The sequence below is a fragment of the Argopecten irradians genome, chromosome 2 (genome assembly GCF_041381155.1).
Source record: "Argopecten irradians isolate NY chromosome 2, Ai_NY, whole genome shotgun sequence".
Lineage (NCBI taxonomy): Eukaryota > Metazoa > Mollusca > Bivalvia > Pectinida > Pectinidae > Argopecten > Argopecten irradians.
Genome location: NC_091135.1, coordinates 41,161,085 through 41,185,041, shown reverse-complemented (window position 1 = coordinate 41,185,041; position 23,957 = coordinate 41,161,085). Strand labels below are relative to the sequence as shown.

The following is a 23,957-nucleotide window of genomic DNA, read 5'->3' as shown; positions in this document are numbered from 1 at the left end:
CCTCAAAACGAATCTCAATTATGTATCGCTGGCTAGTGTTCTATGCACTGCACTTAGTGGTTCTGAGAGTAATATTTGTTTACAATCATATTACAGGGGAATAGAAATAATGTTTACACATTTTTTCCACAAGTGAGCTCCTGTTAGTCGTTATAACAACTTCTGACGTTATTCACAGGGGATTGATCGATCCGTGCGATGATATGTAAATTAGCACTGTGTAACGGTACTTTGTGTATTAGACGGAGCTACAATACACACGCACGAAACCCTGTGGTTTTGATCTAGGGATCACGTGTATTAGGATTGGCCTTCTCACGATCTTTCTATGGGATAACTGTATTAATGCGCAGTTTATTAAAGATTATCCTTATTTGATCATTTTATCATGAATTACTTCAATCACATACTAGAATTTAACATGGATATTCCATAACTTAAATCAAATTCCAACTACAAGAGATACACATTGAGTGAACAGTGCTTTATCAACGGACTATTTTCTTCCGCGGAAATCATGTAATTAACAAGTGCCCGTCGTCCATGTTGTTCTTCGACACCAATCGGATTCATGAGTGGATTCTAAATACGATCGGATTTGTGTATTCCCTCCGCGATTGTAACCTCGACCCCCTTCCGGACATCAGAGGGGATGACACCATGTAGAAGGAAGTGTTTTTCGTTTTATTTCAAATGGGCTGTAATGTAAGTAAGACGGTGCCTGATGACCCCACGGCAACTCGGGTCGTTGTCCAGGTTTTTGAGCAAAATGAGCGAAATAAGGAAAACAGTCGTCAGAATCCACACCAAAAACATGCCCGTAACAACAGGGACCAACCGAGGGACCCCCGGGCTTCGGGGCCCCCGGCAGACGGGCAGAGGTCGAACCGAAAGGTGAAAAAATACAGAGATAAGTTCGATGCTAGAGTGACAGCTAAGTATGACATAAAAGCATTGATAGGAAGGGGGAACTTCTCTAAAGTGGTCAGGGTGGAACATAGGGTTACAAGACAACCCTATGCCATCAAAATGATAGATCGGGTACAAGGGAAAGAAGTTTTCGAAGCAGAGGTCGCGGTCTTGCGCCGTGTTAAACATTCACATATAATTCAACTTATAGAAGTATTTGAGACGAAGGATAAAGTGTACATGGTTATGGAACTCGCTACAGGTGGTGAACTTTTTGACAGGATCATTGCGAAAGGGTCATTCACGGAAAGGGATGCTACTCATGTGTTGAATATGGTTTTGGACGGTGTGAAATACCTGCATGGTTTAGGTATAACACATCGGGATCTCAAACCTGAAAATTTGTTGTACTATCATCCGGGTCATGATTCAAAAATCATGATCACTGACTTTGGATTAAGTGCTACAAAGAAAGGGCCGGATAATTTTATGAGAACTACATGTGGTACCCCAGAATATATAGCTCCAGAAATCATAGCTCGAAAACCCTATACATGCCAGGTGGACATGTGGGCAGTAGGGGTCATAACCTATATTCTGCTCAGTGGAACTATGCCTTTTGATGATGAGAACAAAACACGACTTTATCGACTTATCCTGAAGGCTAAATACAGTTATGCTGGAGAGGTGGGTTCAAAATTGATGAGAAAATTACATATGTGTCAATGTTACATGTTTGTATTTTTCAGGATGGGGATCTGGAGTGCAATGCAGAGATCATGATTGGAAGCTTGACTGGTGTTCCCCACAATATCTGTTGATATGAGTCCGACCGTAAAGATTTTGGAAAAATGAAATTATTTTGTCAAAATCGTGTATTAATTGAAAACGTCACTCATTGGTTTCTTGCCCTTGAAATGAATTGCAAGATATGAGCTTGATTTGGTGTAAATTGCGCCTAGCTTAAACTTTAAGCAAAAAGCAGGATCTCTTTCACAGAATCAATATGCTTAAAAAGACTATGGGGACTGTATAATTGCAACCCCTTCAATTTTAGTATTATTTGGCCCCAAGTACCATTTAAATATGAAAGTGCAAAGTATATGTCAAAAATGGTAAATTGATAATCTACTTTCATTTCACCTTTACCTAATTAGCTTAAAACAAAGATCCGTTATAGTTTATATTTAAGGAAACAGGTTGATTTAGAAATGTTTGCAATATGTTAGAGGTGTCTAAAAGTTGTTTTATATTATTTTTACTTTTTGAAATAAGAAGTAGAGACTTAAAGGAGATTATATCAATTTAAAAGAAGGAAGGTTGTGTATCTGAAATTACAAAAGTAAACACATGAAGTAGTTTAATAAATGTCTACATTATTTAATTCCAATGTAGAAATATTTCTACATGGATTTGACAAAAATCTTGTTGAAATTCCCTAGATTTACTTGGTATAAAAAAATGATAATACATAATTCAATAATTATCTCTAGGAGTTAGCAGGTTTAATGATCTAATGTCTTGCTGTTAATGACAGTAGATGAGCTGTATTTTAAAAACAGGAGGCCTTTTGCTGAAAATACTTGTACAGGACTGGAGTACTTAAGTAGTTCTTTACAAACTATTTAATAACTTCTTTATAAGCATGTCCGATCATTGTACTCAGGAATAGAATTTAAACATGTGTCTAAATAAGCTAGGTTCAGTAATCCCTTGCCATAATATCTTGATCAATGATCAATTTATAATCTGTAAAGAGCTTTACCAGGATTTTGTTCTGTTATGGATTATATGGTATAAAAAAAAACCGGATAGTTATTAGTATATTACACCTACTAGATGATGTACATATATATATATATATATACACGCCAATTTTAATATTAAAATAGCTTTTAACAGAAATTTACTATCTTTTAATTTTGATTCAAAACCCAGGTAATTTGAGAACATGTGATGGGAAAGAAACCAACCTGCAAAATACTTAAATAGAATTATATATTTGGCCAAAAAAATTATATGCATGTTTCAGGTTACATGACTGAAAAAAATAGGGTAGGTCGGTTGGGAATTTTTTTTTTTTTTTTATTAATTTTTGGAGAGGTGGGGGTGGGGTTGAGTTGCTTTATCACTACATTACAAAGTAATGTGTCTTTCAGGCTTTAGGCTGGCTAGAAGTCTTTTATTTCTCATTACCATAATTGAACTTTATCTGGATAAACTTAAAGCCAGCGTAAAAATCTGAATTGAAAACTTCACACACATCATTTTTGTTTTGAAAAAGTGTGATAAAATAGGTAGGGTTGGAGGTAAAAACTAGGGTAGGTAGTATAGGGGTACCTAAAACATACATATTTTTTTTTTTGGCCTTTTCATCTTTTATATTTATTTGGGCTGAATGTAAAACATTGCAAGGTGTCGGATATTCTGCTATATATTCCAACTCTTAGTCCTGTCACTGTTTGAGATCTGTTATGATGTTAGTTCAGTTTCCTAATAACTATTCATGACTATGGGATCTTCCTTTCTGTGAAGGGGCTATGGCTTTAATTCATTGAGTAACAAAATATTGTTCACATATATAAGAATAGTGTTAGCATAATCTCATGACCAATATATGATATAGTTTGACTAAGGCTAAGGTTCTGGATGCAGTGGGTCATAAATGTCTCAAATTCCTAGTCCCTACACTTGACTAGGTATCATAAACCATTGAACCTAAGGTCTCTGGTGAAATCTCCAGTAGACTATGTATTAAGGACAATAACCCTGTATTGGTTACGGAAGCTGTTTATACTGAATTATGCATACTTTTTCTTAGCTAAGACATGTTCCTGGTAGGTTTATGTAGCTTCTATATTAGTCAAGTAGACATTTATAAAACTATTCATTACTTGGTGAATAGTGTAGTAAAGCAGATACTTATATTCTGAGGTCATTGTAGCAACCAGAGTCATACTATTGGGTGATTTGGCACCAGCAATATATATAGGACTCCATTCCAGCATATCAAAATTGATGATGAAGCTCCTCAATTAGTACAGTAATTTAAAGCTTAAGCTTATGTACTTTATTTAAAATAAGAAAGGGATGTAGGAATGAAAAATATTAATTTTGGGGTTTAAAAGATAATAAGATATCATATATTGAAAATTTGTTATATCCCCCCAAATCTGTCAAACTTGTTTTGTGAACTTGAAGCTATCTTGGCCTTAAAAAAGGTTGGTGGAAATATGCCCTGCTGACTGAACTTTGAGACAGTGTACTGTTTTGGCAATTTTACCTACACATTATAATAGGATGTAGTTTGGATTGATAGGAACTGGCACGCATGTTAGAAAACCTGCACAATCAACCTGCTTTAATCCTTTCCTTAGAGGTCTGTGTAATGTATCATTGTGGGGATTGTATGGGCATGTTGTGAGGTACTGCTGCCAAGTGTTGGGGTGCATCAGGACCTTAATGAGGAGATGCAGTGGATCTGGAGCTACTTAATGATATAAACTCTTGCATAACAATGGTGGGAGGGTCCCAATTAGAGGACAGATCGACAGCTGCGGGGTGGCCAGGGTCAAGGAAGCTAGACAAGATCTCGACATGTGTGTGATTTCTTTTCAAAGTCCCACATTTGCTTTTATGCAACAAGTCTGATTATAAGTTATCTAATTATATAAATTGGGATAAACAGTTGATATTTTGAAGTTGTCATTGGTGATCTGTCCATGGATCAGTCACATTAATTGGTGCAGTTGCCAGTTGTAAGATATTAGTGTGATCAGCGGAATGTGAGAGCGGTTGTCCAAGCAAACATTTTATCATGTTAAAAGCCCTCCACCTCTGGGCCATGACTTTAAACGAATCCCATGTGAGTAATTGCCAGGAACTGGCAGCAGGTTGGTGGTTTTTGGCCTGCTACTCCGGCTTTCTTCCACCTCCTAAACCTAGCTGACACATCCTAAAATGACCCTGGCTGTTATGGGAGCTAAGGATGTTCAACCATTCAAACCAAACCAAATAGATTGCCCAGTCATATCTGTTAGTACAGTTGTCATTTGCCGTTGGTAATCACTCCATTTAACCAATGTCATAATTTTATTATCTATGATTATTTTCCATTATTATTCATGAGCTGCAATTTGATTGATTGGCTAAATATTGAAGTTACGTTATGTTTTTGTCATACAACTAAATTCGATTATCTAGCTTTATAGCTTATGAATAGTAAAATGTGCCACTGTCATGTGATTATCTTGAGTTCTTTGATACTCAAATGACAGCAATTGCATCATTTTGATAAATGGGCAAGCAAAAACTGTAGATAACATTTGGTATAACAAGTGTATTAGATAGAATGCTATTTCTAGAAAATTTTAAGGGACGATAAACGCTTTTCTTCTTTGACAGTTTTAACTTTCTGTAAACAGATTTGTCGGATATACATAACTCTAATGTTTGCCAAATATATATACTGGTGTATATATATATTTTTCCACACCCCATACAGGTGTGTTTGCCTGATTTGCTCTGCTTTACAGATTCTGAAGTTCTAGACAATTATAAAGATTATACAGCCTAGGTATATAATATTGGTACTTGTAGGCTTCAGAACCATATATTGTGTTCAAGAGTTTTTGAGGATCTTTGAAGGAAATTCAATTATTTTGGTAACAATGAAAAACCTGTTAGAGGAAGATAAGATGCTAGTCGGAATGATAAGGCTGGCGCATATTTAGATTTGAAGATTTAGCACTGCCTCTGGGGTATATGTCTTCAGAAGTAATAACGTTCTACAACAATATTTAGAAATGAGTGTTTACTGCATAAAAGTGCTATGAAAACAGTGATTAACAGGTGATGGAGCTATAAAATTAAATACATTGTATTTGATAAAATGAACTCTGTGGGTAGTTAAAATAGACAAGGCATGTTGTGTAGGGCTAGAAACACACGATCACAATAAATCCTGAGCAAAAAATTGTTATAAATATATATATATCTGCATTTAAATAACGGCAACAGTGGCTTGTAGCCTCTATAAAACTTGTTTTTCTCAATTCAAAATTGTTTTCCATCACAGATTTTGACTCCGATGTTTATGAGTTTAGGAGATGGTTTCTCTGCGATTAGGGTATTTAAGCTAGCCATTGCATCTAGTGATATGGGGTGTATTTGTTTGGGAAGTAGATCCTCACCTCAGGCAGACAGGGTGTGTAAAATATCCTGAGTTTTTTTAATGTGGAGAGAATGTTAAGCCACAATGGAGAAGAACCATGCCTTTGTAATACTGTATAATCTGTCGGTGATGAGTCAGCACCAGCATCTTCATACATAAGGATATATAGGGCACCTACTGAACTGAGGGGAGCAGGGGCCCCTGTCTGGGGGAAAATACTGAAAATAACGGACGGAGGAGTGCTGACAATACATATAGGGGCCTAACTGGTAGATTAAGGGCCCTTGTCAGGAAGAAAATACTGAAAATATATATGGGCCTAACTGATAGATTAGGGGCCCCTCTTGGGGGGGGGATACTGAAAATAGTGTAGGAGTGCTGAAAATACATAAAATGAAATCTACTGACCTGAAGGGAGCACATAACCTGTTAGGGGGAAACACTGAAAGTAATAGGAGAGTAACCCCTTTTGTGGATTAACTTCACTTTTAGGGGGATGGGGCAGTAATAGCTATATAACTTCATTATTTTTGGGGAAAATGGTGGAACTAGGTGGTACAACAAAGGGGACATGAAGGGGTAATAAGACAACTTCTAGTTGTTGGAAATTTCAGCTCTGAAAGAAGGGAGATAATGCATTGGTCACACCCCCTTCCGATTAAGCTCAGGATGTACCCCCGACATGATTTTTAGCCATTTAAGGTTCTCGGTCGGACACCAGACTTGGCCGGCCGGTGGCCGGGGCTCTCAAGCTGCAGTGATTGGGGAGGTGCCCGAAAAGTTTTAATTGAAGTTAAAATTTCTCCGGTGACCCGTAGATTTTCATAGTTAACTGGCCACATATTCTTTACAAATCATTGAAGTATCGTCCGATATCCGGTCAGGAATCGAGCGGCAGTCAAACCGTCTGACATTCAGCTGGGCCATGTACTTATAGTTCGCCCCCAAAAAATTATCTTTTGAAACACGCACAGCCTCCTTTTTATGTAAATGGTGTGTGACAAATTTTTTGATCGGTGTTGTCTGATGATGGGGAAAAATAACCAAACCAGCGATGTACTCCCGATTACCCCCTATACCCGGATATAGGCCGATTATTGTGACCAAAGCATAACTGGATGTAAGAATATTGTATTGCAAATATTTAAAGATTGGATGAACAGTATAGCTGAGATGCATGATGTAATTGTTAGATAACAACGAAATGCAGTGAAAAGAGCTAGAAGTGACAAAATAATTTATAAAGATTACCTTTTAATCATTTACTTCATAGTCTACAATATGTGTATATCAGTTAACGAGAGGGGGGGGGGTATTTCCGAACAACATGACAGTGAACACCTGCAATGGGAAGAACATCCGCAGTTAATGAGATGATGAGGCTAACTGTTTTGTAAGGAAAAAGGAACATTCAATGAGATTAAAAATAGCGTTCTTTTGATTTAACATTTAGTCAGCAGTCTTCATTATACATATGAATTGCTAGATTGTTTTGATGTTGTGATATTAATCTACAAATATAGCTTCATCTGAATTAATATGTATAACATTTATGTGTTTGTGTGTGAGATAGCCAGACATCAATCTACAAATGAACTTGTTGGATGCGGGGTGTCTGTATAATACATGTGTGGTACTGTGTGCTCAGGAAAACCTGGCTGATATATAGATGTGGTATCATAATCAAAAACACAATGTTCAAAGGGGATGGGAATTAATTTGTAGAAAGCTGTAAAAACAATACAGATTTATAAAATGGGATACCTATAGAGATACTCTTTTGTGATTTGTATCTTTGAGGAGGGTTGTTATTGTGTGATGGTTGTTTCTGTCAGAATGAAGCTGTACAAATTGTGATATATGCTCATTACCCATTATCAGATTAAATGAAAACCCATATACCTCCAGTATTTGGCAACCTCTTTTGTCTGGGTAGACTTATCCAGCGCCAACATAATATAGCAGTCCACTAAATTGGTGTGTGTGTGTCGTAAAAGTTCTGGGTTCAACTTGTGACCTGCCTAATAGTTCCACAATAGCTTTCTGTTTGATATCCAACCACTCCTAAGTGAGGTGCTTTAGTGCGCAGTGATGGTGTTGGTCCATTATTATTACAGAAGTAAAAGAATAGAAATATCATTTCATCTCGGCTTTTACTTAGAGCGGCAGTCCCTAATGGATCCCAAGCTTTAACGGGACGGGATCACGGGGAAGTGCCAGGGTACTACAAAGGAAATGGTAATACCTAGGTAATCTTCTAATTCCTGCCGGGGAAATGCTGCCGAAGCTGCAGTAGTGGAATTAAAATTTTGGAAGTAATGCTTTGGAAGGAAACCAGATTTTATATAAAAGACTGCCAAAATCCATCTCGGTGGGTTAGCGGCTACTTGAGCTCTCCAAGAGCCTTGATACTTTTGTTGTGTAGAGAGATAGCTACAGTGATATCACCTGGAAGGTTCCAGGGTGCTTCCTTTTCCTTTCCCTTATTATAAAGCTCTTGATTCTGTGTAAGTTTAAGGATGATTTATTGTTAGTTAAAGGTAATTTCGTGATGAAATACACATTCTTTCATAGATAATTTTGATTACCTGTTTCATCTTGTATTTCAAGTTTTAGCTTATAACATTATCAATATATCTCTTTTGAAGTTTCATAAAGGTTAGAGGAACACATAAATTATGTTGATCTTAATTAAAAGTTGAGAATGTCCTAGAATGAATGAACAGGGCTAGATATTAAAGATAGAATTAGTGCATGTGTAAAAATATTAGTTTGTTGACAAGTTTAAATAATCTATAACATATATATACCTATATGAACTTAAGATCAAATTCAAATTAATATGCATGTAAAAAAAAAAAAAAAATGAATGTTTGTCCAGGTCTAAAAACATATTGTACAGAATCTTTACCAGTTACATTCAGAACTTATAAACTTTTAAAAAAAAATCACTATAGAAGTAAAGAGAAAAAAAAAAAGTAAAATGAAGATTATTTTCTTACAATAATACAGCTGTACTGGATCGCGGAGTGCTGTTTTAAGTTCTATCGCTAACGTTCTAGACAGTTAATATACCGACATCATTGGATTTTCTCCTGGCTTACTTGCAGAATTATTATGAGATTTAGCTTTCTGTACAGTGAATTACCTTAATTTCCTCCCTTAATCATAGTCTTGACTGTTATTTTGTCTTCATAAAAGTTACACCGTTGTATTTGATACAGAAAGGATTCAAATTGCATTTCAGCTTAGCCCATTTTTACATGCAGGAAGCTTGTTATATTAGAATATTAAAGCTTAAAACTAATTTCTATCTCATTTGCATTAATTCAAAATGGTTTGAACTTTTTTTTTATATTAATAGGAAAATTGTCTTGAAAATTCCCAAATATGGATGTAACTAATACTTTAAGCCAGTTGCAACCCCAGCTTAACTTGTTCACCCCTGAAGATACATTTGAACTCTTTTAACTCAATGGTTGGAACAGTTCATTACAGATTTTCAGTGGTGAATCTGTTAAGATTGGCTATTTGTCAGATTATACCTGGTGGTACCCCAACTCCATACCCAGAAAAGCTGAAGCAACGGAAAGCTTTATGTACAAAGGAAACAGACTTCTCCCCTTTTACCACACAAATCTAATCTGTTAAATGATAATTCACAACAAACATATCTCCTCATCTACAGAATGGTACACTTACAGTTCCATGGACCTATCACAGCAGGTTTGTAAGAGACCTGTTAATTTGAAAGTCATGACAAATGTACCTAGTACATGTAGCTTGTAATAATAAATTATTCATGTCTAAACATATTTAATGATGAACATGAAGTACATTTTTTGTAAACAAAAAATTGCAGAAGTTCAGACTACAATCATATAGTGTGCTGCCATGCTTGTAGTTTGCTTCATCAAATAAGAGAGAGTGCTTTTGATCAGTTTATCAAGATTTTTATACTCATTCTATATATCATTCCAATGCATGGAGAGTTGGGAAGAACAAAGTTGTGTTTGGAATTCTTCCAATACTTGATTATTGATTGATTATTGATCATCAATCAGACCTATTTGAACCACATATTAATTTATTTGGAAAACGCTTTACAGAATCAATTAAGTAAATTAGAACATTTATATGAATGGAACTTGGATCAGATCATCTAGAGCATGCATATGTTGCTATGTGTTTGTTTTCATTTGTTTGTTTGAATTCACTGACAGCATTATTTTATGTGGACAATAACAAATACAGGGCTTGGCCATTGATAAAGCGGGGGGTTAAGCCACCGTGAACACATGTATATAAGCTAAAAGATGATGTTTATTCAATTGCCCCTAAAACTTCATGATGAATCATGATAATTTCCATCCATTAAGTTCAACCTCAAATGACATGTAGTAAATTCTCAAGTTCAATTGTAGTTCCAGGGTTGAGTGTAATTAAAGAAATTAAGAAGACTGTTAATTTTTTTTCTGCTTTGAAATTAGATAATGTTTTAACCAATTCTATTGTTACACCTGAGGAAATTGTTGGATAAATCGGTAACAGCTCATTACATTGTAATATCATATAATGGTAAAACAATGATTTGGGGTCATAGAAGACTTTTGACACTTTATGGCATTAGACATGTTTCCGACTTCAATGGTTGGTTTTTGCCAGATATAATATTGCATGTTCTATATATCATAAAGGAGAAAAAAAGGATCAAGATTTCAAACTACACAAAGAGCCCACAAGTTCTAACAACCTTTGTATGTATAAATATATATTTAGGTAGATAAAAAGTAATGCAATGTGTCACCTCCAGAACTTGCATTGTGTTGGGGGAAAATGTTATCAGTATGAATCTATTGACCTAGACAGAAGCACTATTTGTTTAGACAAAAAGCTCACCTTTGGTTCATTAATTATTGATTTAATTGGTGCTCTGACAGGGACATAATTACAAATACCTTTAAGTCTGTATTACCAGGTACTCCGTACTATAGATTTTGAACTGGTCGAATCTCGTTACCTATACTGAATTATTCAACATTTTCATAGGACAATGTATATTATATAGGTACTTAAGTTTTGAAGTTTAAAGTTAAACCCTTTAAATGTTTCCTCAAAATTGAAAAAATGGGGATATTAGGTTAGAATCCTACAATATTAGATATGCGAATTATTATAGTGACATTAATGTTACAGTAATATTTTCATCCAATTTGTAATTTATTTCTGAAGCACTTTCTCACATCTAACCAAAATTTAAGAATTGATGTGAATAGGTTACACTTTTTTTGTCAAACAAGCAGTTATTGTTCTAGAGAACTTGGTTGTCAGCATGTTAAACTCTTGTGTACTTTAAACTGTTAGGGTATGATATTTGCACTGAGCATTTGGTTATCGTATTCATAATGCACTGCACTATAGGTACATTATATTAATCCGGCCATCCCGCCGAAGTGGTGATGTAGAGGAGCTAGCAGGAGACTTGGGAGTTATAAAAGCCATTTCTTTATGCCCCATAAAGATAACATTACATGCATTAATGCACTGCAAAACAGAGCAGAATGACATAATACCATCCATGATATAATATACAGCATTGTATTGTTAATCTCATCGCCCACTACGGTTTATGTCGTGATATTTAGGTAGCAGAGTACTTGTGATCTCTCTGACTGCCTAATGATTCATATTGGTAATTATACTTGATAACGGTTTAATGTTTGGTTAAAAAAAAAATAACAATTTTGAAAAAGTAATCACACCATGTCTAGATCTGTGAAGATAGATAAAGTAATCAGTTGGTTTGTATTAATATATATATGTGTGTGTAAAAGAGAGCCACTAAGAGCTAGGGTCACAGGTCTAGAAATATAAACCTACTGTACCCTGATGAAGGGTAAAAAGAAATCTGGGTCTGCTAACTCTAGAATATAGCTATAGACATTTAAGAAATGATATGGTTGAAACATAAAATGCCAATGACATTTATCTGGTAGACAAGAATAGACTCTTTTCACTCAACAATCATATACACATGAGCAAGAGGTAAAAGTAAAAAAAGAAAATTCTTAAAAAAACCCAGAGCCGGACCAGAATAACACTAGGTACTTTTGCCAGTTGGTATTGAATAGTTGGAAACCCCTACGGAACAATGTAATTGAGTCTCCTACCCTAAGTCATGTCATCAGCCATTTGCATTGACATAGGTTTTTTTTGACACTGCACAACCTCAAATTTGAAGTGTAGATAAAAGACACAATTAGTGAATAGCTAAACCATGGTTTTAAGACAAAGATAAGAGCCGGTGTTGCATTATTTTGTTATGACAATTCTTGTACATTTTGAATGAATAAGTCACAATTGGTGAAACATTTGGTTTGCATAGCTGTGTGTGTAATTTGACAATTCTTTAAAATGTTGAATGAATTAAATTTGACAATTCTTTGAGACTTTGAATACTTGAGACTCAAGAACAGTATAATTTTGGTTTATTTAATATTTTACATATTCCGTTGTATTTAACTATTCAGTATTGAATGTCTTTGGTAATATTGTATGTATATGCTTCAGTAAGATTGCACTATAAATGAAGTAAGCGTATGTTCAGGGCTCTTATAACAAGCAGAGAATCAAACACTTTTCACATGCATGCCACATGCATAGAGGCTACCACATACATAAGGCTACTTGACTGAAATAGTAACAATACAATTGTCTTTCACCCTGGTGTGGTTTGATTATTCAATATGGCTAAATAGGGGTATATAAGGTAACTTCCTCACCATGTGAAAATTCACTCCATGATAAAAATGTTACATGATTATTGGTGCCTGTAATTCCAGAACACATTCATTTGTGGATCTGTAGAACAAAAGTGCATTTCCATTTTAAGGTACGGTAATCTTTATTGCCAATAGATCGATCTGTAATGAATGATACAAAGCAAATATAGTTGGCATTGCCACTCTACGTAATTAATTTCACACGATAAAATGATGTTTCCTGGATCAGTGCTGAATTGTTATAGTTAGAATCAATACATGTTTGTTAACATGTTCCGCTTTCATTTGTTTTCAAATAATGTGAATATGTACATGTTAATTGAACTGAACAGCATTTGAGTTAATGTTGTCACTGAAAGTAATTGAGTATAGTCGAGGATAGAGGGTCAGAGGTCAACATAACCAAATAATATACCAGTTATTGAAGTTTTTCCATCCAGAATAACCTATATATCATCAGATTTCTACCAGGAAACACCTGTATGTCGGAGCTAGCTGGCATTGAAATCATATAGGTACAGTGCCACTAGAAGCTTTAGGTCGGACGTGGTTTGGTGAGGCGTAAAAGACGCCTCGGCTATTGTTACTTGTTCCTGTTTAGATATATATATATATACATTTGTATTGTAGTTCAAAACATACAATTGTGTATTATTACTTCTTTGACAATCCGCTAGCTATTCACAGTAAAGTTTTGATAGGTTCTATTCATTCTGATCTCAATGAAGTCTCTATCAAAAAGGGAGATATCTCTATGCTTGACCAAAAAAGGAGAAACATTAATGTTTTACAGCTTTGATGAAATGAATTTTTGTTGCTTTTTATCAGAAATAAAGAATTTAAATGTTATTTATATCCATGTTGCTTTAAGCTTGCTATAGTATGTAGGATTAACTAAAGTATAGGACCTCCACCATAAGTGTTTGATGGCAACTACAGTGGTATTCAGGACAATATCATGTACAGGACTTGTGAATTAGTCAAATTAATATATCGGTAGCCTGCATAGTACACTACACTTTAGCTAGATTCTTGTGAATTCTCTAAGCTCCAGCTGACTGGTGCACTATAAAGGTACTGTTAAAGTACATTTATATTAAGCAATTTTTCATGCAAACGATTTGTCTTGATATTGGTTGGTAACTTCCATGCACCTTCTTTGAACTGGAAGGCTGTAATTAATATAAGTTGCTCCTGTGTCAACTTACTCAACTAGTGATTAAGGATTTCCAAAGCATTAATCCCATTGTGTATTGATTAACTTTGTAGTCACTTGTGAGATCTGTTGGGAACAACTGGTAAAACAACACAATCTGTGGAACTTTGGTCTGTTTTCATTTCGGGACAGGTGTTCAGGTGAACCTAGTCATGGTTTTATAATGGGAGTCCGCACCGTAGACACTACTCTCTCTACAGCGATTTGGTCGGGTATCACTGCCAATTTTATATATCACGGCCAATATACGTATACACTGTAGTGACGCAAAGCTGGATTTAGGAGGATTAGGAACACATATTTTGATATTCTTCAACTAAAGTTTACAACACGGTGAACAAGTAAACCTAAGTGTAGTATAGGTATTGATATTATCAGCTGTAATATCCTACTGTTGTATACGCCATCCAGGTATATCCTTTAAACCAAACACAAACTCTGGAAACCATCTATCAAGTGATACACTTTTGTCCAAAATATAGTACATATATACAGGTATAGTCAAGATATTCGGACCAAGTAAATTGACATTGTTTTTGGAGAAAATATTACTACTGTATTTGAGGTAATTAGCATCTTCCTCCTATATATAAGCGTCCCTCCCCTCTTCTATAGGAGTTGAAAGTTATATAAAAGCCCCTCATCCCATGGATTAAGTAATGTTTTACAGTTTTTACAGTCTTTCACATTTGAATCACGATGTAATGATGTGTCTCAAAGGAAAGAAGGCATATGCATGTCTACTGTGAATGAGCCCTAAATACATTGTGTATGGCAAATATGGTAAATGACTACCAGTATTATTTTGGGGATATGACATATTCTAGCTTCAATGGCACACAATTATTATTCATTCTTGAAAACATTGGGCAGAAAATAAATTGAATTATTCTATCTCTTACAACTTGTGATGCAAAACTCTTAAGGAGTGATTCAAGTGAGTGGACCAATTGTCAGCACATTTTGTTTATGATTCATAATGACTACCAGAGGAAGGATTCATCATGGGAGGGGGAACCAAGTGTTAGCTATAGGACACATGTACAATGTCTGTAGTCTAGTCCTATACTAAAATGTCTACCAGATGAGTTGTCTAGATACAGGCTAGTATAAACAAAAAATATATTAATATGTTTTTTACATTCATGATGCTACATTGTACATATTTGGTCATGTCTGGTTGGATGGGTTCTTTGTGTTAAGGCTGTTACTCCTGTTCCCCCTTGAAATACCTTTGAACTCTTCTAATCCTAATGCTAGTGTAGTTCATTATAAAATTTGAGGAGGGATTTACTGATTGAGGTAATGTTTTTAAAGTTGCATTATTCGATTATTATATTGACGAGTAACAAAATTTTAATGTTTTTCATATTGTGTTAAGACTATTTTCTGTATCGGCACTATTCTATATATGACAGATATTTCTGAAGCTTTGGTTTAATTGAAACTTTCTCCTGCGGTGTACATTTCCCAGTACAAGAGGATGTTATGGTGAAGCAGTTGATCTAAGGTTAAGTGCGAGATGGTGGTGTACAGGCAAACAGTAGAGACTCAGTAATTGGTTTATACACATGTTGGACAGCTTGGCTGAGTGACTGGCAACAAGCTGCAGTCTTTTGTTTGTGATGTATTGTCTGAGCATCTTGGGATTAGGAGATTAGCCCCCAGATAATGACCTCCATTTCCTGTGTATTAGGATTATCTCCACCAAACGCTCTCAAGCTTGGCAACCGAGTCTGCATGCTTCTGGGCCAGTGAACGTGGTGTTTGAATCATATGGTACAGCTTATCTCTGAGGGGATTATATAACTAGGCATTTTATAGAACAAATGATGTTACATGTTGGATGCAAATTACTAATTGGAGACATAATTTTTGCTTAGTAAGACAGAGAAGTCAAGAACTTGATGTCAATGAATTCAGGGGAAAGGGATGGCCTAATTCAGCATGTCTGAACTCAATGATTCAGGGAAGATAATCAATTTTTATGAAATGAGGGAAGATAGTTTATGTTCATAGAATAAGGGGAGATAATCAATGTTCAAAGGATGAAGGGAGATTACTATAATAATCGGGAATTACTGGGAGAAAGTAAATGCTCATTATAAGGGAGATTATCAATGTTTAAGAAATAAGAAGAAATAATGTTCAATGATAACTTTTTCATAAGCTTATTCCTTTAATTGTTTCAAAAAGGAGAGATGAGGACTGTTCTTGTAGTAGCTGTTGGCTACCATACTATTTATTGTATTAGGAAGTATTGCAGATAGAGGTGAACATTTGAGTTTTAATCTGTGAATTATCTAACACTAATGCAGATGTACTTTAAAGACAGTGATAGTTATTGGGTGTCTGAGACCATTCACAAGAATGTCAGCTGGGAGTGAGGTGGAGATACGCCACTGAATGAACAAACTATTCTTTCTGTTTTACTGGGTCACTCCCCTACCATTGCCTGTGTACAGCTGAGCTATAAATATCCAGTTTACTCACTGAGATGTAAACTAAAGCCCTGTCCTTGTCAATCCTCTGTACAATCAAAAATTACTAAATCTCTTGATCTTGGTGTTAGGTATCTTGGGTCTGTGAGCGCATGTTAGCCCAGTCGTTGTAACTTTGGTACATTGTGTACCAGCACACTTGTTTAGCCTCCTCAGGTGGTTATTAATAGTACAGCACGGCTATATTTAGAAGGAATTCTGACCATTAACTGCTGTTCCGCAATATTTCACTGATACAAATCCCATTCAAGAATATAACCACTGAGATGGTGCTATACAGAGAAGATAAGACGGTATTGGAATTATCCGGAATTGGATGGAATTCAATTCAGTATTCTTATTAGAATAGGATGGAATATAATCCAGTATTCACATCAGAATAGGATTGAATTCCATCTAATTCTAATGTGAATTGGATTGTATTTCATCCTGTTCTTATGTGAAAACTGGATTATATTCCATCCTATTCTAAAAAGAATACAGTATTCTTATTAGAATTCCATCCTATTCTAATGTGAATACTGGATTATATTCCATCCTATTCTAATAAGAATACTGAATCAGTTCAAATTCAGTATTCTTATTAGAATAGGATGGAATATAATCCAGTTTTCACATTAGAATAGGATGGAATACAATCCAGTATAATTTACATTAGAATAGGACGGAATACAATCCAGTATAATTCACATTAGAATAGGATGTCAATCCAGTATAATTCACATTAGAATATGGTATTAATATTGTGTTTTAGCTATAAAGCTCAGCTTGATAATATTAATAAATAAAATGCATCAATTATCTTCATACATCCCCCTCTCAATTATCTTTATATTCACATCTTTGAAAAATTGGTAGAAGCAAAACTTATACAAATTTACATGTTTATGAACTTTGTAAGAACCATGTTGTATGAATGCGTCGATAATAAAAATGAAGGTATGGAAACATGAATCTGAAATATTTATAACTGTTGTGATATACATATGTAAATTTTATGTCATTTATTAAGGAGAGCATACTGTTAATGGATATAGTAAAGATATATATGTAGGCTGGTGTTATTTATCCTAGACGTTGTTACATACAATAAGCCACACCATACAGTAGTAGGAACTAACCAGATGATTAACACATTCTCACCGCCAGCTTTATCTGGGATTTAGGTCTAGATCTATCTCCTTAGCTAATCTATACCAGAGCCATTTCCTTTACTTCTGTTAGTAAATACATGCTGAGATATCTCCTCTTGTGGGCCACAAACTAACACTTTAGAAGGAGTGGAAACAATTGTTTTAAAAAAATGAACTGAAACCATGTATTTCCAGGATATACATCACAATGTATAATACAGTTTTAAGATGTCTTTTTTTGTAATAATGTAAAGTAGTATATGTGTAAGAGGGAAAACATAGTCAGTACTCATGATCAGATGAAGATACTGCAAATGAAATATGATTACAATGTACATGTATATTCTAATCCAGAAATATTCTCCCGTGGGGAGCCCCCAGTAAATAATAACACAATAGTAAGAAAAGCACCTGCGAAGCTGACACCTTTATACGCTTCAGTGTTACAGCAGATTTACTGGTAGGGGGGGCGGAGGGGAGGGGTTCTTTTACCCTACATCTTACAATGAGCAAGTAATGTCGATCATCTCCTGTCATACTCTCTTGGAAATCAATTAACCAACATTATTATTATTCATGATGCAGGTTTATAAGGTTTTTGCCTTCGAGTTTTCCCCTATATTGCGCTTAACACACTGCCATCTTTTTACTTGCTGTCTCACAATGTTGAAAACAGAGCTGTAGTTCAGAGGCTGGCAGATGATCATGAGGCACGCCTGCTCCTTACACAAACGGCAGATTTAGGACGAGGGCTGTATTCTCAGCACGACTGAGCAGCAAGATCATTGTGTGCCAAGCAGTGTAGTTTTAAATATATTTTAAAAGCATATCGGTTGCCGCTTCCTGATATTAAACTTTATCAGTTAGTGGAGTCTTGTTGGTACAGTATTACTGAAAATTAGACTGAACTCACAGCCGATACACATTATGTGAGCTTATATACTGGGATTGAGAAGCTACATAATTGTTTATCAGCAATAGTGCTAATATGTTTTAAGTGGGAAATATTTAATTCTGGTATAGAGATTCATTGTGTAGACAGTAACCAATATATACAGACAGTTGACCTTGGTAGAAGTGATGTCAAGGTCATTGGCCACAGCACTCTACCAATATAAAGTTGTGTCTATCTAAATAGAACATCTTTGTGAATAGCTGGATGATATTGTAGCCTACATTATAAACTCTATTGGCCATTTTGTTGACTTTAAAGTAACACCCCTTTCTATACTGATCCTCTCATACAGAAATGTAACTATTTTGGAATAGGTCCGAACTATTTCCTATTTGGTAAAATGCTATACAGACAAACTATAAGGTCCATATATACCATAACCTGGGATACTTATTGGACAGAGGTTAAGAAGTCATCTTATCAAGATGCTACCTTAGCTGATGAAGCTTATTTGTACATGTATTTGTAGCCTCCTTGTGTTGAATATGCGATATGCTTTTATGTAACTTGCACAGTATTTTTGTATGCTCCCTGCCATGATGTGAGGGACACAATGCTACCGATATTGTCCTGCCCTGTCCCATCCTGCCCATCATTTTGATATGTATATTGAGGTGGGTGCAATGCATTGATGTCTTATACAGACTTTTCTGGTTCTGGGTCCAGTTTCATGAACTTTCCTAAGATATAAGGAATCCCTTAACTTAAATTTCTCCATAGGAAAGCATTACATTTAAGGTAGGCTCATCAACTTAACATTTTCCTTAACTTTTGTAGTGCCTCTCTATGTGGAAATTTCAGTTGAGAGATTCCTTAAAGTTAAGGAATGTTGATGAAACTGGGCCCAGGTTTATATTATTACATTTTGTATCCGTATCACTGCTATATAGTAATATCTTAAAGTCTAAAAATGTCTGTGAGACACAAATGCCCCCGTCTTTTGCCTCCATGCATATATCAAAACAGGACACAATGAGACAAGACGGACATGGGTAATACTATGCTGGTATACTCCTCCATGAAATTGAATGAAAAGAAAATGTACCATATATAATGTAATGTTTTTGTTCTGAAATCTAATATGAATGTTTTTTTATTTACAGCACTGGAAAGATGTGTCGGCTGCCGCTAAGGACTTCATTGACAAATTACTGATTGTTGACCCGAATGTTCGGATCGGGGCCAACCAGTCTATGAACCACACGTGGCTGGTGACCAATGCTGCCAGCTCCAGCAACAAGAACCTTCATCGTACGATAAGTCAGAACCTCATTCACAGACAATCCATCCGTGCCAACAGTACGAAAAGTGCCAAATCAACGAGATCAACTAAAAGCAATAAGTCCAATCGATCTGGCCGCTCGTTACGATCGGAGCACAGACGTGTTCAGCCGGAGGAAATTGACGAGCTTCATCGTGACCCAGATGTACAGGCAGACCTGGCGTCACTGGGTTGAGGAGCCCTTCTGGTCTATATACTGGTTTCTAAATTTGTTTGTTCCACAACATCGAACCTACTGCCATGTCACAACGACAACCTCCATTAAGGAGAGTTCTCGCTCAATCTTTTACTTTTCGCCCTGTCCTCATCCATAGGATGGAAAGAATTGCATGCCAATGCAAAGTAAAAGAGAATTGACCTTTTCAGGAACCACCATTTGTTCAGAGTGTTTCACGCCTGATGGACTTAATCTCGGGGAACTGTACACAATTGTTATGTTGTAAGGGTCGCACAACTATAAGAATGTGCATCTTCTATCATGGAAGGACATAGACCCGTCCCACCACATATATTCTCCTCTTAGTCTTGTGCATGGTCCCTTTCATCCAGATACACCTAATCCTGTGTAAGGAAATCTTTCCAACTTGACCTTCATCCATGATAGTGCTATATCAATGCTAGATTGTTTGTCATCCAATTGTGACAACATGGTTCCATTATCCCTGTTAAACCCCCCACTTCAAGTGCAGTTTCATCAAATGTGTATAAACAGCTGTTCCGTCATATCTACATTGATATCCCTCCCTCACATCAGCGGTTACATCATGTTTTGTAACATGTATATAATCTCCCCTTCCCAGTAGTTGTTCCATTACAATGACTGCCTCCCTTACACACGTACTTGCAGTGTCATTATATTAGAGATTCATTCATTGGAAACCCTGTGGATTATCAAGCTGAGGGAAGGTACAGAAAATCCTTTTAATTGGTGGAAAAACAATATTGAAAAAAACTTTTGATTTTGTCCCACATTATGTTAGTGTCTTATTACAAATTTTGTTATTATTTGTAGCTGTGATAGTTGTCTACAAACTATTTTGCCTCCAAAAATTTGGTTTTATCAAAGTGCTTCGATTGTATGTCCATGACTTTTTTTAATTTGTTCAGGTACAAGATTATTTGAGGCATAAATATGTTTTAATTATGACCGTTATTTTAAATTATCCATTGAAATTTTGTTGATGTATTATCACATTGAGAAGGTTAAAGGTTAAAATGCTTGTTATTTGATAAAATCCTGTTGAAGCCAACAGAAGTTTGAAAGTGCCACCATATTGAAGGGTTGCCTTGATATTGGCTGCCGTTGTGCCAAAAGTTCGTTGGTAAGTTTGTGAATCTAGTCAGTGTTGCCATGGTGTTAACACACTTCCTTCAGAAATTTTGAAGATGGGAAATTTATCTAGGTTCCATTGTAGTGTTTTGATTACATAATATTCTACTTTGGTTTCCAGCTGAATTATTGATAAAAGTTGTCCTTGATTTTTTTCCCGACTTTGGAGAGAACATGAAACTTTCACTAAGTAGTGCTGCAAAGATTTGATAAGATATCAAAATTTTATCTGTTGTTTTCCTTTGTTCAGTATTTGAGAATCCGTGCTAATGTGTTTATGTTATTGACATTTATATTAGATAGGTATTAGTTGAATTCCATGTCTCTTCACAAATGGGGTTTTCTTCAGATCATAAAATATGTAGTGATCTAGATCATTAGAGATATTGAAACAAAATGTCCTAGGGTTTCGTCCGGTGACAGTTGAATGAGGATTGGGATGTAGGTATAAGCTGATGAACTGTATTGTTTATAACTTTAATTATATATTGATGGTCAAGTGTATGCGAAAAGTTGTAACAACAAAGCGAAATGTCACCAGCGACTGCTGCGTATAGGTATTGACTTCAGAATTGGAAGAGTTTGCAGTTGTTGGTTATTAATATTCATATATATATATATATATCAGCAGGGATTTCAACAATAGAATGGCATTATAGTTTTCCTACAAGCCATATACATTTATATGTACAGTATATAAATGTGATACCCTTTGTCTCCAGTAATCCAATATTATTTCATCCCAGGGGTCCATCAGTCATTTTGATATAACAATGAACATTATGGATAATAACACAGGATTTGATAACATGTATCAGGGTTTCCATGACTTTGTACCGTTCATTATTTTCATCATACTCATATTTTTATAACAATTATAATGTAATGTTATAGGACCTGCCAAATGTTTCGGACATAGAGGGTGACAGTCGGCGATCTCTGCCCGTCATGGTATACTGATGGTTACCATGACAACGATCAAGTGTACAGCTGCTGCACCTGTACATTTTGCAGCAATCAACTACATTTCCCCTTGTGTACAGTCGATTTAATATATGTGTAAATATTGCTATAGTCAATGTTGTTCACATGATTTCAGATGAGATGTGTCCCAAAGGTCAACAAGAGGCTGTTGACCCAGTTAAATGGTTATAATAATAAATTAAATACTTTTGGGTCTTATAGCCAAATCAGTTTACATGTCCATTGTATTGTCTGTAAACATGTTTTTGTTTAGAACATGTACTTTTATTTTCCACATTTTGATAGTGAAATTTACAAGAATTGATTTGCTGGATGAAGAAAACATTGTATGCATATACCAGAATCAGGAATAAGTTATAATGATTAACAAGAAATGGTTAGATAAAAATGATGTATTTAATTATTTAATCAATTAAATACCCATCGATTGTATTCAAATAAAATTGGAAGATTCCTAATAACCATGGAAACAGATTTCTGTCAATAGTCTACCCAATCTTTATATTAAGTTCCTTCCATTTTACTTAGCATAGGTAGTTGATCAATTACAAAATCACCAGTTACATACATTAATTGAGGAAAGTCATATTTGAATACATTTATCTTATCAAAATGTTTCTTTTAATTCGTACACAAGTTTAGATTTGCTAGCAGTTGACGCAACAAAAATGAACAAAAATTGATTTTGTGAATGTGGTTTGATAAATTATACAAATATATTAGATGAATTGATCAAAATAGCAAAGTTATCAAACTTTTTTTCTGTGCACTCAAATGTGAGTTTTTTGTAAGTTTTAAATGTGTCAAGGTGATGATGAACTGGTGGCACCACTTAATTCGATGTAGAAGATTTTACCAAGTTTTGTTAGCTTACTAGGTATTTATGTCTAGGGAGAAAATTCAGCTATTACACAATAGCGCATTTGAACAAAATACTTGAAGTAGTTGAATATGTTTTGGAATTATACACACTTATTTTGTTGAATTTGAATAAATGTTAGATATTTCAATCTTTATTCTTTCACAGAAAGATAATTTTACACAATTTTTTTTAAAGCTAATGGATATTTATTTGTGTTTGTCTGTGCTAGTCTCAGACTTAGTGTATCTTTTTGAACAATCACATATTTTAAAGCTATATTTTATTACAATTAACAAAACCGTCCATTTTTTTCGTTGCTGAGCAACTGTTTTACTGTTTAACAAATACCGTCCATATTAATCACAAGTGTGATTTTAATGGCATATATACACGAAACTGTTGATAGATTTTTACTTGGGTTATTGTTGAATGCTGACAGGAGGCGTTTTACTTTAGAGTGATCTGCCCTTGTTGTCAGGGTGTTAAAGTGCTGTCATCTTCATGCATTAGTATAACTGATCAATCCGATCTGTAGGTGTTAACATACAATAAACTTTATTATTTAAACTGTAGACAGTCTTCTTTGTTTTATTCTGTTGGAAGTATATTTGATGGAGATGCAGCAACATCTTCATGATGATACTACATACTTCTATAAACCAACTTTCATTCACAGTTACTAAATTTCATGATTTCAATTTCAAAACAAGTTTGCGAAGATTAGCGTTCGCTAATTTTTAACTTAAATGGGAATTTCTATCAATTTAAGTGATGAATATATTTATTCGTGGAGATAAACTTTACTTGAATCGCAAAATTCGCAAAAGTAA

At 35.1% G+C, this 23,957-nt stretch overlaps 1 protein-coding gene across 1 annotated transcript; it reads left to right on the top strand.

Moving 5' to 3' along the window:
* Window positions 1-394: 394 nt before the first annotated feature.
* Window positions 395-23,699, top strand: LOC138315506 (serine/threonine-protein kinase H1 homolog). Its single transcript, XM_069256572.1, has 2 exons — window positions 395-1,596; window positions 19,773-23,699. Exons 1-2 carry the CDS (start codon window positions 694-696, stop codon window positions 20,124-20,126), a joined length of 1,257 nt encoding a protein of 418 aa, XP_069112673.1. The 5' UTR covers window positions 395-693; the 3' UTR covers window positions 20,127-23,699.
* The last annotated feature ends 258 nt before the right edge of the window (window positions 23,700-23,957 follow it).

What these genes read in the sequence shown, in the direction of transcription:
- LOC138315506 (XM_069256572.1), top strand. Translation starts at nt 694, where the DNA reads ATGGGCTGTAATGTAAGTAAGACGGTGCCTGATGACCCCACGGCAACT. An exon ending in AATACAGTTATGCTGGAGAG is followed by an intron (nt 1,597 to 19,772) that starts GTGGGTTCAAAA and finishes TTTTATTTACAG; the next exon opens with CACTGGAAAGATGTGTCGGC.